Source organism: Larimichthys crocea, chromosome X, assembly GCF_000972845.2.
Source record: "Larimichthys crocea isolate SSNF chromosome X, L_crocea_2.0, whole genome shotgun sequence".
NCBI classification, from domain to species: domain Eukaryota; kingdom Metazoa; phylum Chordata; class Actinopteri; family Sciaenidae; genus Larimichthys; species Larimichthys crocea.
This window is the reverse complement of record NC_040020.1, coordinates 38805006-38818936: the sequence shown is the minus strand read 5'-3', so window position 1 is coordinate 38818936 and position 13931 is coordinate 38805006. Positions and strand designations below refer to the sequence as shown.

At 39.0% G+C, this 13931-nt stretch overlaps 1 protein-coding gene across 2 annotated transcripts in view; it reads left to right on the top strand.

Moving 5' to 3' along the window:
- Positions 1–4054, top strand: part of chrnb5a (cholinergic receptor, nicotinic, beta 5a) — a 50313-nt gene extending 46259 nt beyond the window's left edge. For both annotated transcript variants that reach the window (XM_027282414.1, XM_019260612.2), the window contains exons 6-8: positions 844–1337; positions 2227–2372; positions 3138–4054. In XM_027282414.1, coding sequence (XP_027138215.1) covers positions 844–1337; positions 2227–2372; positions 3138–3153 — 656 coding nt within the window. In that variant the 3' untranslated portion in view covers positions 3154–4054. The remainder of the gene's footprint in view (positions 1–843; positions 1338–2226; positions 2373–3137) is intronic.
- Positions 4055–13931: the final 9877 nt, after the last annotated feature.

Genomic DNA, 13931 nt, shown 5'->3' with positions numbered 1-13931 from the left:
AAACATTTCCTGCATGTTTCACATTGTTTCAACTTCCTTCCAGGTAGACTTTTAACGTGAAACATGCAGGAAGTGCTGACTATTATTGACAGCAAGTTCACCGTGGTCAAAAGAACAGCAAAGTAGAAGCTGTTGTAATTGCTTAGTGAGTGAACCCTCACGTGTCAGTTTAATTTAGTTAATTTTGCATCAGTTTTAATGTCACTGTTGATATTTCTGACATTTTTCTTCATAAATTACAAATTCAAGTAATCAAACTGGCATTTAAAGGGTTAAAGTCCTCAAAATTATTGAATGTTTGGTAGTTTTGAGCAGGGCTGGAGTTGTTTAAGAGAGTTATGCAGAAAAATATCAGAAAAACATCATCATTTGTAAATTTTTTATAGCAGTTTTTTGGAAGTGGACATTTTTTTACCTTAATAACTTAAAAGAGTAGTAAAATTTTTCCACAGTCTTCTACTGATCTATTAGAAAAATTACAATTTGAATTCTAAAATTTGTCAAGAGAGAAACTTGACCAAATGGACAAAAATGTCCATAGTGACCCATGAGGGTTAAGACAGTATTTCTGTTCTGCAAGTTGGCAAATAAGACATGATTCTGTTGTACTGATCAAATCAGTGATGTGGGCCTTTACATCCAGAGAGAGCCATACAGGGGCTTCATTAGAGACTTATCTATCCATGTTGGGTTACGGTTATGATTAGGTTATGATTTGAGATGCCATTATTTGAATACTGAATAACAAATGTCTGAATTAGAGCAGTGTGATTAAAGGCAGCAGTAATATTTATTTGTTCATGGTGGTCATCTTTTTCCTCTCTGTTCATCACTCTCTTTAAGGTAAATACTTGATGTTCACAATGGTGCTGGTCACTTTCTCCACTGTGAGCACAGTCTGTGTCCTCAATGTGCACCACCGCTCCCCATCCACCCACCACATGCCAGACTGGGTCAAACGCCTCTTCTTAATCCGCCTGCCCACCTTCCTCCTCATGAGGCGTCCAGGCTCTTCTAATGTCCGTGATAAACTCCGCCGGAAGTACGCCAACCAAAGTACTGTGGGGAAAAACTATTCCCAGACCGGCACAGAGAAGAAGCAGTACTCCAACATCAGACTCGGTGGGATCCGAACAGACACCGACTCGTTCTACGTGAACGAGGACTTGGCGCACAAGTTTTGCTGGAAGGTGGGCGACATCCCAGATGGGGGTGGTGGGTTTTCAGACTTCCACCAAAGGCGTCTGGCTGTTCAGTGGGATGCAGATCTGGAGGAAGCAGTGGATGGAGTGAAATACATCACTGAACACATGAAGACAGAAGATGACGATGAAGGGGTGAGGATATAAAGCCATGGTTTAAAAATAGATAAGTGATGTTGAGCAAGAAGAGATAGGATCAAAGGATGAATGAATGGGAAGACAGAATATATTATTTCAGAGTCAGAATGAGGGAAGTAAAGACCTATAAAAGCAGATTATGGAGATGTGCGATGACAAAGATGCAATGGGAAAAATGAGGTGATTTGTACAAGAAATGAAGAGGTTATCAGGGCAAGATTAGAAATGGAACATGCCACATCTTAAATCTTTTGAGATTTCATTTTGTCCCGCTGTGACATTATTCAAAATGTCAATCATCTATTTTTCCTCAAAATGTCAGATATCCCCAGAAAACCTTGCACAAACTCAAACAAACACAGACTGACTGAACTCAGCACCAACCCTAACCCCAGATTTATGTCCCAGGGACACTAAACTTCCACAAAACTCCCACACTTAATAAATATTACAAACAAGTTCTGCAGCTGTATTCCTCATGGCATTTTTTTTCAGTCTTGACACTGCTCTTTGCAGTGTAAGCTTCTGATCACTAATCACTTTCTGAAAGGAAAGTGGAGGAGACAAACAGTTTTATTCATTCCTTGTTCCTTCCTTGTATTTTTGGATTTTGAAAGGCTGCAGTCTTACACAAGCACTGTTTTGGCATGTGGAGAAAGCCAAAGCTTGACAAACCTATTTTCAGCTAAAACACTTTTAACAGGAAGGGTTTGACAAAAGATAAAATACGTGGACTGTGACCACACAAAACTTCTGAGACCCCCCTCACCAAGCGTTAAAACATGGTGTTTCCCTGAAAGGCTGCTCCCTCGCACATATGTTTTAGCCATGAATTGATCTGTCTCAACATGTTGTAACAGTCTAAACTTGTTTGGTTTGGTTCCAGATCATAGAGGACTGGAAGTATGTAGCCATGGTGATAGACCGTCTGTTCCTGTGGATCTTCATCCTGGTGTGTGTGGTGGGAACTCTGGGACTCTTCATGCAGCCATTGTTCCAAAGCTATAACACACGGACTGCTGATGACGCCGAGTGAGTCGCCTACATACTACAAAAACACACATTGAAAAAGACACACAACACACCTCTGAGCTTGGCAAAGACTGTCATTCAAATGTCATTTCGATAATCTGCTGACTAACAAAGAAACTCAAAATCTCTATATCATGTTGTCCTATTTTTATGCACCTCTGATTTAGCAGTTGCTAAGATATGTGCCTGAGGCAACATGAAGCTATAGCTGCTTCACAATAAAAGCCTAGCTGGTCAGTTAGAGAACATTTTCTATTTCTAAACTAGATCTCAACAGTATCTGAGTTCATTGAAGCTCCAAGCAGAGTGGATTAGAAAATGGCTTGTTTTTGTTGGAGATTAACTGTTGAGGGAGATTAGTAGGCACTTAGTTGATCCCCAATACGGTAGAATCAAAAGATATTTTGTCATTTATAATAAGCCTGTTTATGGCAGCTAAATCTGATAAAATGATAGGTAATTATTGTTTGACATTTTTTGTCTTCTTTTCATCTCACTCAAACTATTCACTTAAACTATAATTAACAATTGCAGGAATTGATAAGAACCAGAATTAATATGCAAAATCAATTAATTCTTAACTATAGCCAACCCGATAGTAGTTAACTACTCAAAATGTATCTTCATTTCCAATAAGCATCCACGAACCAATGACCAGTGTCTCAATTTGCATACTTCCATGCCTACACCTGCTATTTTGAGTACATAAAAAAGTTCTTTTCAATTTATATTTTTATTTACTATTGTGTGTTTTTCTGTTCATAGGTATGGAGATTTCTAGGATTTCTGTGACGTAAGAAAGTTAAATATGTGTGTCTCATAGAAAGTATAACCGGGAAGCTACACCAGGTCTAGCTCTTTGTTGGTTGGATCATAACCTACGGAGCCAGCTATTGGTTGGTTTGCAGCTTCGGACGGACCTTGAGACAGAATCATGCTAGAACACCTTTATTATTTTTTTTTATTACTGCATGGCTTCTATTTTTGATGGATTTTGCCAACATCCAAGCTCCGCCATCACCACAGGCATGGCAATCTTGATACACTTTTTATAACTTCCTACATGATGACATTGTTATAAAGTTAAGATAGTGCCTGTGCACAGTTAACAACATACAAGATAAGTTGCAGACTGACAATGTTTAACTTTCTCAATATGAAGAAGCACCACAAAGATAATGAAATATACTGATCATTTGTTGTCTTTGTTTCATTTTGGACTGGTTGATGTAAGAGTTCTGTACAATGGAAGCAGGTTCATTACACATTACAACTCCTCTGAGAGCATAAGGTCTGCTCTCCTCTGCACCACTGTTGACATGAAAAATATAACATTAAACAACATTACAGTACAATGGACCATAATTTTTTGTTTGCCTGCTCTTCTCAAACAAAGCTTTATTGTAATAAAGTGAGGACACTTTGTGCTTTGTGCACTTTGTGTTATCCTTTCTCTTCATAAAAATATAAAAGCATCACTTCAAGCATCTTTTGTTCTGCTTCAGAGCTTTGTGCCTCATTTCCACCATCCACTTCCCAAACAGAGTTGTAGTTGTTAATGCAATGTCTTATTTTGAAGTATGTGTATTCTCCTCTTGCTTCCTCTTAATGTCTTTCTCTCACTTCCTTAGTTATTATTTTATTTTCTCTCCTTTGTTTCCCATATCACAATTGTAGCGCCACCAGGGTACATACAGTATTGACAATAAATATGACACTGTATACTGTTACATGTTGAATAAAAAACTGTGAATTTTATGTGTTTGGAGAGTTCTGTTTCTCTAGTTTTTCAGTTATTCTTGTCCAGGATTTCTTTACTTAAAATCCATGTAAGGTAAGAATAAATATGTGTTCTGAGTGTCAGACCAAAGAAGAAAGTGTTTACCCAGTCAAAGTTTATGATTAAAAATATCATTTAAGATGACACGTTTATGAAATTAGGTGTCAAAATCAAGTAAAAATGATTAGTATTGTCAGCTCAGGACTGTGGGGGCGTGTCCGCTGAATTGCTGAAAGCAGCAATTTTGAAGCAACTGAAACGTGTCAGATGAGTTCAGAAAATGACATGACTAACTTTGAAACACTGAGTGAGGGGTGCGGAGAGGGAGAGAAAAAACTGTCAAAAAATGCATTTGTAAACTACTCTTGAGGCCACAAATTTCACCCTACAGAAATAATTTATACATAGAAACATAGGAAAATTTGTGGTGGTCGCAGTGATAACACTGCTGAAGCTGTCACACTTTGGTTTTGGCGTGGGACACAAAGATTTACCAGCAACACCCATCCACAGCCTTATAAACTGCCATGTTAAAAAGGCGAGAACATTTCTGGAGGAATGCAGAAGTAACGTTTCTTTGAATCGCTCTAAAGGTCACATTTCTTCATTTTATCGACACAAAATACCTATGTAGACGTTCAGGAAAAGCTCAAGATGCTAAAATTGAAGCCGGTTCAATGATTGGAAATACGGTTTGGCCAGAAATCCTTCCTGTTCGAGGGGTACTTTCAGAGTTTTTTCTTTCTCTCTCACAGTAACAAATATCACAGAAGCAGCTGCGGTTGATTGCTCTGCAAAATAATTGCCCTTCAAAATAAGAGCCCATTAAAAAGGCAGTGATGACACAGCTTGTTGTATTAATACTGAATTTGCTGAGCAGTGTCAATAATAATGTATGGGAGTCAGGCACACTCAAAGTTTCTTTAGAAATGTTTCTAGTTTCAATTAATTTACTGTCTGAGTGAGTGATCTGTGAATCCTGTGTATGATTCATAAACTACGATGTTTGGTAACTGAACAGGAAATACAAATAATTATTAATTATGAATGCTTTGAAACATGCAATAAATTTCACAGTTGGCTGTATGTATGTTTTTTTCACATACAAACACTTGGATTTCTTATATATATTTCCACAGCCTCACAAAAGGTGACATATGAACACAAACTCTCATTATAATAATCATCTCCAGCCTCAGTTTATAAGCTCAGATTCTTTTAGACCCTGTCTTTATGGTATACCTGAGCCTGATACCTGAGCCTAGTGTTGTATCGAATACAACTGAGCCGCCTGGACAGGCGTAGTCTGCACTGAACACTGATAGGGGTTCTGCACTTGACAGTAAATATAGCTAAACCATGATCTCATCATCATTGCGAGGAACCATAATTTGTATTGCTTTTATGGAAGGAATAACTGACATGAAAAGACTCAGCTGAGTCCTGATAGATGGCATGAAAGGAGGTGTTCAATACTCAGGAGGAGTTGCACAGCGTTAGAAAGTGATATAAGTATGTTTATGCTTTTCAAAGGTTGGTATAATGACACTTATGTGTCATTATGTCGTGTTTTATCTGGATGACCTCAAATACATTTTGAACTCTTCCCAAACTTGTTTTCTTGATAAAAAAAACAGAAGACAGCACTTAAACGGTTGTGTTTGTTTTGTGAAGTCTCATGAATGTAAGAGTTGCTCTGTCTGAGAAATAAATATTCAGTACTGTTTAAATTTTTGTTTTCTAGCTAGTGTTATTGCTGAAATAAAACAAATAGTGAGGATTCTTTGGAGACTTTTTTCTTTTCTTTAGTGCTTGTATGTGTGTGTAGATTACACACATACACACACACCCACAATTAAAATCCCTTTTAAGCCTTTGCTCTGGTCAGCGGATCTGTCTGAAGTGGAAAAAGGTTGAATCCACACACAGGGTCACATCCTGTTAATGGACATTCTGGGTGGTTGAGTGCGTGTGTACGAGAAAGCCTTCCTCAGTCTGAAAAAAGAGGAAATGTGCTCGTCATTACTAATGTGCTTTTGTTCCACTGGTCTGTGTGTGTGCATGTGTGTGTGTGTTTTATGAATTCACATGTCCATACTTGTGAATTCCATCTACTAACAAAAAGGTAATATCAGGTGGAAATAACATCACCTTCAAACTGTTAGCAACCTCTGAAGACAGAGCACACTGTCACTTTTTTGTAGCCTACTACTGCATGAACGAACACACACACACACACACACACACACACACATACACTAACACACACACACACGCATACACTCTCTCACACACACACATAATAGACTATGACAAGATTTAACTAGCTCAAATCCTTTATCTCAGCAAAAGTGAAGCACTGATTCCTGAAGTCAGCACTTCAGCAAAAATACTACTACTGAGCCTCTGCTGTGGTCGGACAGTTATCGACAAAACACATATTTACTGTGCCCCCTCTGCTGTGTGTGTGTGTGTGTGTGTGTGTGATATTTACCAGGTGCCCCACCCTATCAATACAAGGTTGACTGGAGCATAAAGGTGACAGATGTGATGTTGGTGTGTCAGGCGAAAGGGAGAAGAGGACAAGGCCAGCTGTCATATGTAATATTAGATTGTGTAATGTAATGTTCTTCTGTACAGCCGTGCTGATACATCACACACACATTACCAGGGGACTGTAAACGGGGTGACGTTGAATTTGCATGTAGATCTTAGCCATAAACATGACAAAAAAGTCTGTACATAATAAACTTTGAATATGTAGGTGAATTGTCAGTGTAGTGAGCATATATAATACTTATATACTTCCATAAATAATGACCTCTTTCATGTTTTAAAAATCACATGTAATTCATGTAAGAAGAATACTGTTGCTTTCAGTTGCTTGGCTGTCTTTCTGTCTTTCAACCATAGTGAAAACAGTAAGAATTTATGAATTCCTTTAAAACTTAGTATAAAGGAGTTTTTCTTGTAACCTTACCCCAGGGTGTACTTCTGTAGTTGCCACTATATCTTGGAAAGATTGTGGAGTAGCTCAACTAAAGAAAAATAGAAATTTTGATTAACAATATATAAAAGTAACAATATATAAAAGTACATAAATTCTAAACAGGAAGCTAAAAGTAATAAACATTGCAAATAGGTAAAGTTAACCATTTGTGTATAAATGGATAAAACGGCAATTACTAAAATGGAAAAATAGCTAAAATGGATGGCTTAAAGTATGATCAAATGGTTAGCTGAAAGTAATAAATAAGTGGATAAAATAGAATAGCTAAATGTAACAGATAAACAATTTAACTGGTTATTTAAAAGAGCCAAACTGATTAAATACATAGCTAAATTTAATAGCTATGTAAACGTAATTTGACCAAACCAAACATGACAATTCAATTGTATGAAAAGAATATTTTAACAATACCCTCTTTTATACAGTCAATAGTTTAAAATCAATTTAGATACTGGAACATGGCCGGTTATGTTGATGATGAATGTCTTGAGTTCACAGGGCTGTGCCGTTATGTCTGAACACCACTGTCATAAATATTTATGAAGCATATACAGGAGCTGTGTGTGGGTTTATCTCTGCATGTATGTATGTTTGGAAAAGATATGATGATGTGGCACTTGCCAAATTATTTGTGAATTATTCATTTCTATTTCATTTTAATGTTTTTGTTACAGTATTTATATGACACGAATTAACTTTGATTGTGCTTAATTTTCCAGACTACAAGAATGAACTAACTTTGAGTCACTGCTTTCATTTCTCTTCCTCTGTGACTGATTTTTGAATAGTGTCACGGTTTTTCACCGAGCAGCACTTTTCCAGGACAGTGATTTTGCTGATCTCTTTCATCTCTCCATATTATGCCACCCCTCTCCCTCATCCTCACCCCAGCACCCTTCTGATCACTGCTGGTGTAGCTGGCCTCAGCTGACCCACGGCAGTGTTAATTTAGGTGAACCCAGATTTTCAGATCAGCAGCTACTGTCCAACACACACACACGTACACAGTGAGTCCTTTATCCATTTGTCAAGGTACAGCGGTGGTGACTGAAGTGCATGTGTTATGTTTTTAATGGCTCTCGCTCCCAGTGACAATCCCGGATTCTGTTGACAAAATTTCAAACAATTAGCTCTGTGTAAAATAAAGCCAAATATTGGAGGGGTCACAAATAGACATAAGCAGCTTAACGTGGAAGTAGCTTAGTGAAAAAAAACTCAGTTGGTGGACAGATGTAGACTCAATCTCTGGTCATTTAGCTTGTGTAAAAATATTCATATCGCAAGATTAGTTTAAATTTTCAGAAAGACCTTAAAGACACGAATCCTGCATGTTTAATGGTTAGCTTAACCTAGTTCAAGACTAGAGCTAACGTTAGCCTCTGTCTGAAGGTATACAAACTCCTCTAAAACAATGTGTAGTTTTTTTAATTTGTGTACAGATTAAACAAAAATAAAACATGTTAATTAAGCTTAAAAGGTGCTGGTAGACAAATGCTGTCACCTTTAAGAGCAATTCAATAGCTGTTTCCTCAGCTAAGCTAACTGTGCCCTGACTGTAGCTTCATATTTAATGGACAAATAAAAGTATTTCCTAAAATGTCAAACTATTCCTATAGTAACTACAATTTTAACTTGCTAATGCTAATTAAACAAGAAACACCAGTCAAGTCACAACACAAGACATAGCTGCCAGCTAATATTAGTTACCAGTCCAACAGCAAGAAGCAACAGTCCTGGCGTCTGTCTTTCAGCCTTTTATTTCACAAACCTCTCACCACGACTAAAAATCAATCCCAGATTTACTCTTCTCCCATGGCATCTTGCTTGGTCAGTCTCCTTTTTTCCTCCGTTAACATCCCCTCCATCATTTGGCCTGTCATTATGTCCATAGAGGTTGCTGAGCCTGGCTACAGCGCCTGCTTGCCCAGCTCCAGTTCTGGCATGACACTGGCTCGGCTCTCTATCAACATATGCCCACACCTTGGGCCTGAAAACCTCCTCTTCCTGGTCGTCTAAAATGTAACACTGTAGCACTCTATCGGTCCTGGCTAACAAACCAAGCTGGCATTATCTAACAGCAGCTGTATTAAAACAGCAGTTTACTTGACTATGGAAAGCCAATGTCCACTAGTAGTACTAGTGATGTCGAAAGACACGTACTAGTATTACTAGTAGACATTTTGACCCTCACTAGTAGTACTAGTAAGGTCAAAAACATCTTACTAGTGCTACTAGTGGATATTTTGGCTCTCACTAGTACTACTAGTGGGCATTCTCGCTGTGACTAGTAGTACTAGTAAGGTAAAATATACCTTACTAGTACTACTAGTGGACATTTTTGTACTTATTAGTAGTACTAGTGAGGTCAAAAATGCCTTACTATTGCTACTAGTGGGCATTTTGGTGCTACTAGTAGGGTCCAGGAGGCTACTAGTACGTGACACGTGCCTACTAGTAGGGCATAGTAGTGTTACTAGTGCAGCACAGTAGTTTACAAGTAGGGTTTGATTGCGCACTAGTAGGCCAAAAGTGGCACTAGTAGTGTAAAAAACGTTACTAGTAAGACACAGTCGTTCTACTAGTGTGCCCTAGTAGTTCTACTAGTGCGCAAAATCGTCTTACTAGTGAGGACAAAAAGCTTACTAGTACGTGGACCTTAAGTCCGATATCAAGGATATTGAACAAATGCTCAAACGGCTTTCCATACTTTACTGTCCATCAGGAAACTCTGTAAACCACCAAGAGTTAAAATAAAATAAAATATGATCAAGTTCCACCAAAATTGGTAAAAAAGTGGTGTGTGACTGCGTGCTGTAAAGCATTACATACGTCTTAGAGCACAAAATTACATATCACAGAAAAAGGCATATGCGACGCAGAGTGGGAATGACAGAGACACCATTCACCTGATTCCAGGTCAATGTAGGATCAAAATGATTAAATCTATTATTTTATGATGGAAAAATTACTTTGTTTAATGTAAATCCCACCATGGAAATAATCTCCAGCACTCACTCACTCAACTGTGTCTTCATCTCACTTGGTAGCATGACGTCATGCCTCAAACCACACAGCAACCATCAGATTAATACTCTAATGCCATGCCATGTTTGCCATTGTTAACCAAGGTCTGCATCATGGTGGAAAATCTGGCTCCCTGCTTTGCTGAAGTTTCATAAGGTTGCTCTCCTAAATAAGCAGGGTTTGTCAGACACCCCTGCAGTCAACCAGAGGGTTCGTTCTGCTTCGTCTACCCGCACTGGTGCCTGAGGGCAAAAAGCACTACTGCTCCTTCATACACACTCCACCAAACCTGGACATGTGCCAGGCTCAATCTTTGTGGCTCATTCCTTCTTTCTCTTCCCTTTGTTAACCTCCATTTCTCTATTTACCTCTCTCCTTATCCTCTCCTCTCTCTATTTCTGCTCTTCCACTCCCTTACTTCCCCACCGCCCTTTTCAGTCTTTTGTAAATTGTGTGCGGAGAAATGGGGACTAAAAATACGCTGGTGATAAACCCAATTATCTGTCCTTTTTCACGCTACACGCCCAAATAGCTTAGAACATGGGACAGGCTGTGTGCCAGATACCAAGCTTCAGTGTAGATTCCTGTGTTTGTGTGCCTCCACCTGAGTGTTTTATTCTTCAGTGAGGTAGATTTAACAGCTTCAACTTACTGTTATGAAATAAGTTTTGGATATACTTATTATTATGAACTCTAGAAGTATTCCTAAGTCCATAGTGTAAAGTAGTAAAGAAAGAAACAGCCAAGATAAAGTTGTGCCTGTGCAGCAATAGGTCACAGATGACCCAGCAGTATTATACTTCTCACTGTGTTGTTGTGGCTCCTCTAGATATCGCCTGCTAAGCATGATGGCTTAAGTCAGCTTGTCCCACAGGATAACCCACTTTCAGCAGCACACAACATTTGATCGCTGTGTGCGTCAGCTTGTATGTGTGTTGTGTTGTGTGTGTGTGTGTGTGTGTGTGTGTGTGTGTGTGCTGGCTGAAGATGACCAAAAAGGACACCGGCACAGAAACACTGCACTGGGTAATAACGGAAGACCATTGCCCACCACTTTTGTCCTGTGAACAAATGTCTGAGTTGAAAAGGATTTATTCAGATATTTTACAGTCTGCTCAGCACTGACACACTGTACATGGCAGCTAAATTTCAAGTTTGAAATTTCAGTTGGTTTCTGATAGCCAGACCATGTAAAAACAGCTGTTGACAGTACATTTGGTCTCTAATTATACTTCTCTTCCCCTTGTGCGAACGCAGCAATGAATAAAAGATATCCACCTCTGCAGACAGTAATGAGTGTGTTGCTCTTAGACAGCACTTACGATGTACTAACAGAGGTTTGAGCTTGTTCAAGTATTCCTCTTGTCTGTGGCTCAAGTATATATGAGTGTCGGATACTCCTTCCCTCGCTATCACAAGTTGTAACTGTCAAAGTATTGCCACACCGGTGAGCTGCCACATTTATTTCAGCTTTAAACCCATCAGTTTACAATCCCTGACATGCAATCTCCTCCTCACGCTGGGACCTGCGCAGCTCAGTGATTTGCATGAGTGTGTGTGCAGGTGAAGACTATTTCAAGGCACACATGGGTCCGATTTAAGACTTTAAACTAGTGTTCTGGGAGTTTTATATAAAATTTGGGGCAGAAATTCGTGTCCCCTTGTGATTCATTGCAGTCATAGTCAGCATGAGCTAACCCATTTTTGGATTACATGCACCAAGCCATATGACATTTGCTTTCCCACGGGAAATTTCTTTTGCAAAACCAGCATGTGTGTGTGTTTGTGTGTATGTTCACTTTTCACTTCGGTCTAAAATATGGTACCTGCTGCTGATGTAAATCATCCCTATGTAGGTGTGCTGCACAGCCAGGTGTGTATAAAACTAACCAACTGTACACTCACACTATGGAGCTACAGATCTACGTGGGCCGAGTCAATCAAATTACTGCTTTCCTTAATGAGACAAATGAACAGATGTGTTTGTGTAGGTGTATGTATGCACTCCTCCACCTGCTTTTATGTGTGTGGATTAAGCTGATAATCCTTTCGTTCAAGAACAGGATTGCTTCTGTTGGCAGATCTCATATCATTCTGTTAGCCCAAAAATACACTTTAGTGTTAAGGGTTCATATTATAAAAAAAACATGATAGAAAAGACCGCTCTCATCTCAATACTTTAGATTCAATGGCTGCAATTAAGCCACCATTAAAGCAATAAATAGCCACATTAATACACAGATATATTGCTTGAGGGAAATTCAACTTATGTATTTAAACTGTAAACAGTAAGATCCTTGTTTAAAACAACTCTTTTAAGATATTTATTTACTCTGCAGGTCACCTACAGCATTCACATTCCAGTTACAACCACAGTCTCCCCAGATTTCATTGACTTCAATAGAGCATTTTTCCTTACAGTAATTTGAAATAAGAAACATAAAACAAGCTCCTGTTCCTTCTCTCGACATTATGTTGACCTCAGCCTGAGAGAGGTCAGGTGGATGCAGAGAGAATGACTACATATGGATTGCAAGCCTGGGTTGCAACAGCTATTAATAAATACTTTTTCTAAGTTGTGTGTAAAGTTTCAGATTTCAGTATTGCTTGATTTGGCCATACCAATGGTTAACTATGGAACTTCAATTGAACAGTAGCAACACTTGCTGAACAGCTTTACTTTATCACAAATACAACAGAAGAGCACTTGCAGCCAAACAAACTCATGTTATTGTAATGAAGAAGTCAGTTATATAATTTCATGCGACATGAGTAGGCTCAGTGGAGCACAGTTAAGTCAGTCGAAACAATGAGGCTGTTATCAATAGATTGATAGACTCTGACAGACTTGTGCTGCATTGTTCTCCTGTGAACGCTCTATAAAGATTCAGTAAAGGTAGGTTTGGACCCCGATCAAGCAGATAAAGATTAAAAATTCAACTTCACTAAAAAGAGGGCAGACATCAGGCAATCAGGCAAGCAAACAAAGAAAGGCAGATTAAACTAGGCAGGGATTAGGCAAAAGGGCAGGAATCCAAGGTTCAGTCATGCAGGCCGGTAACTGGCTGGAACGCTTAGTGAGGAACACATGATGGCCTGACAGGGGACAAGTGGAAATAGACTGCCACACATGAAGCAGGGCTGAGCAAAATGGGAACAGGTGAGTAGGTGGGCGGGTGAGTCGGGTGATGGGAACAGGGGTTATTGAGGGTCAGAAGGGATTGGCAGTGGCAAGAGTTTAACTCATGTGGCTCATGTGGTTTTATTGTATTTCCATGATAATAATGATTGATGATTTCACTTGTGTTATGCGTCGCATTTGTAGAACAGACTTGATGAGTCAGATTGATGTGATTTCCTGCACGCAGCAGCTCTGAAGCTGTCTGAAATTCACAAATTCTATCCACATCGCAACCCTTACCTCTTTACTCCACCATCACCTTTATGTCTTTTCTCACCATATAAGGAAGACATGATATCCACCTTCTTGCCTCCTGGAAGCTTCCAGAAGCCTCTGATCACCTCCGCTCCATTAAACTTACCTCAGTGAGATGATCATGAAGGAGGAGGAAAAAAAAAAAGACCATCCAGATTTTATTACTTGGGGTTGAAAATAAAAGCACTTCTCTCGAGAGTCAGGAGATGTGGTGCAGATATGTGAATGTGAATAATTCAGGATGGTCTAAAAGTTCTAGCGAGGGAGATAGATATTTTTATGAGTTGTGTTTCATTTGAGGCAGGAAGA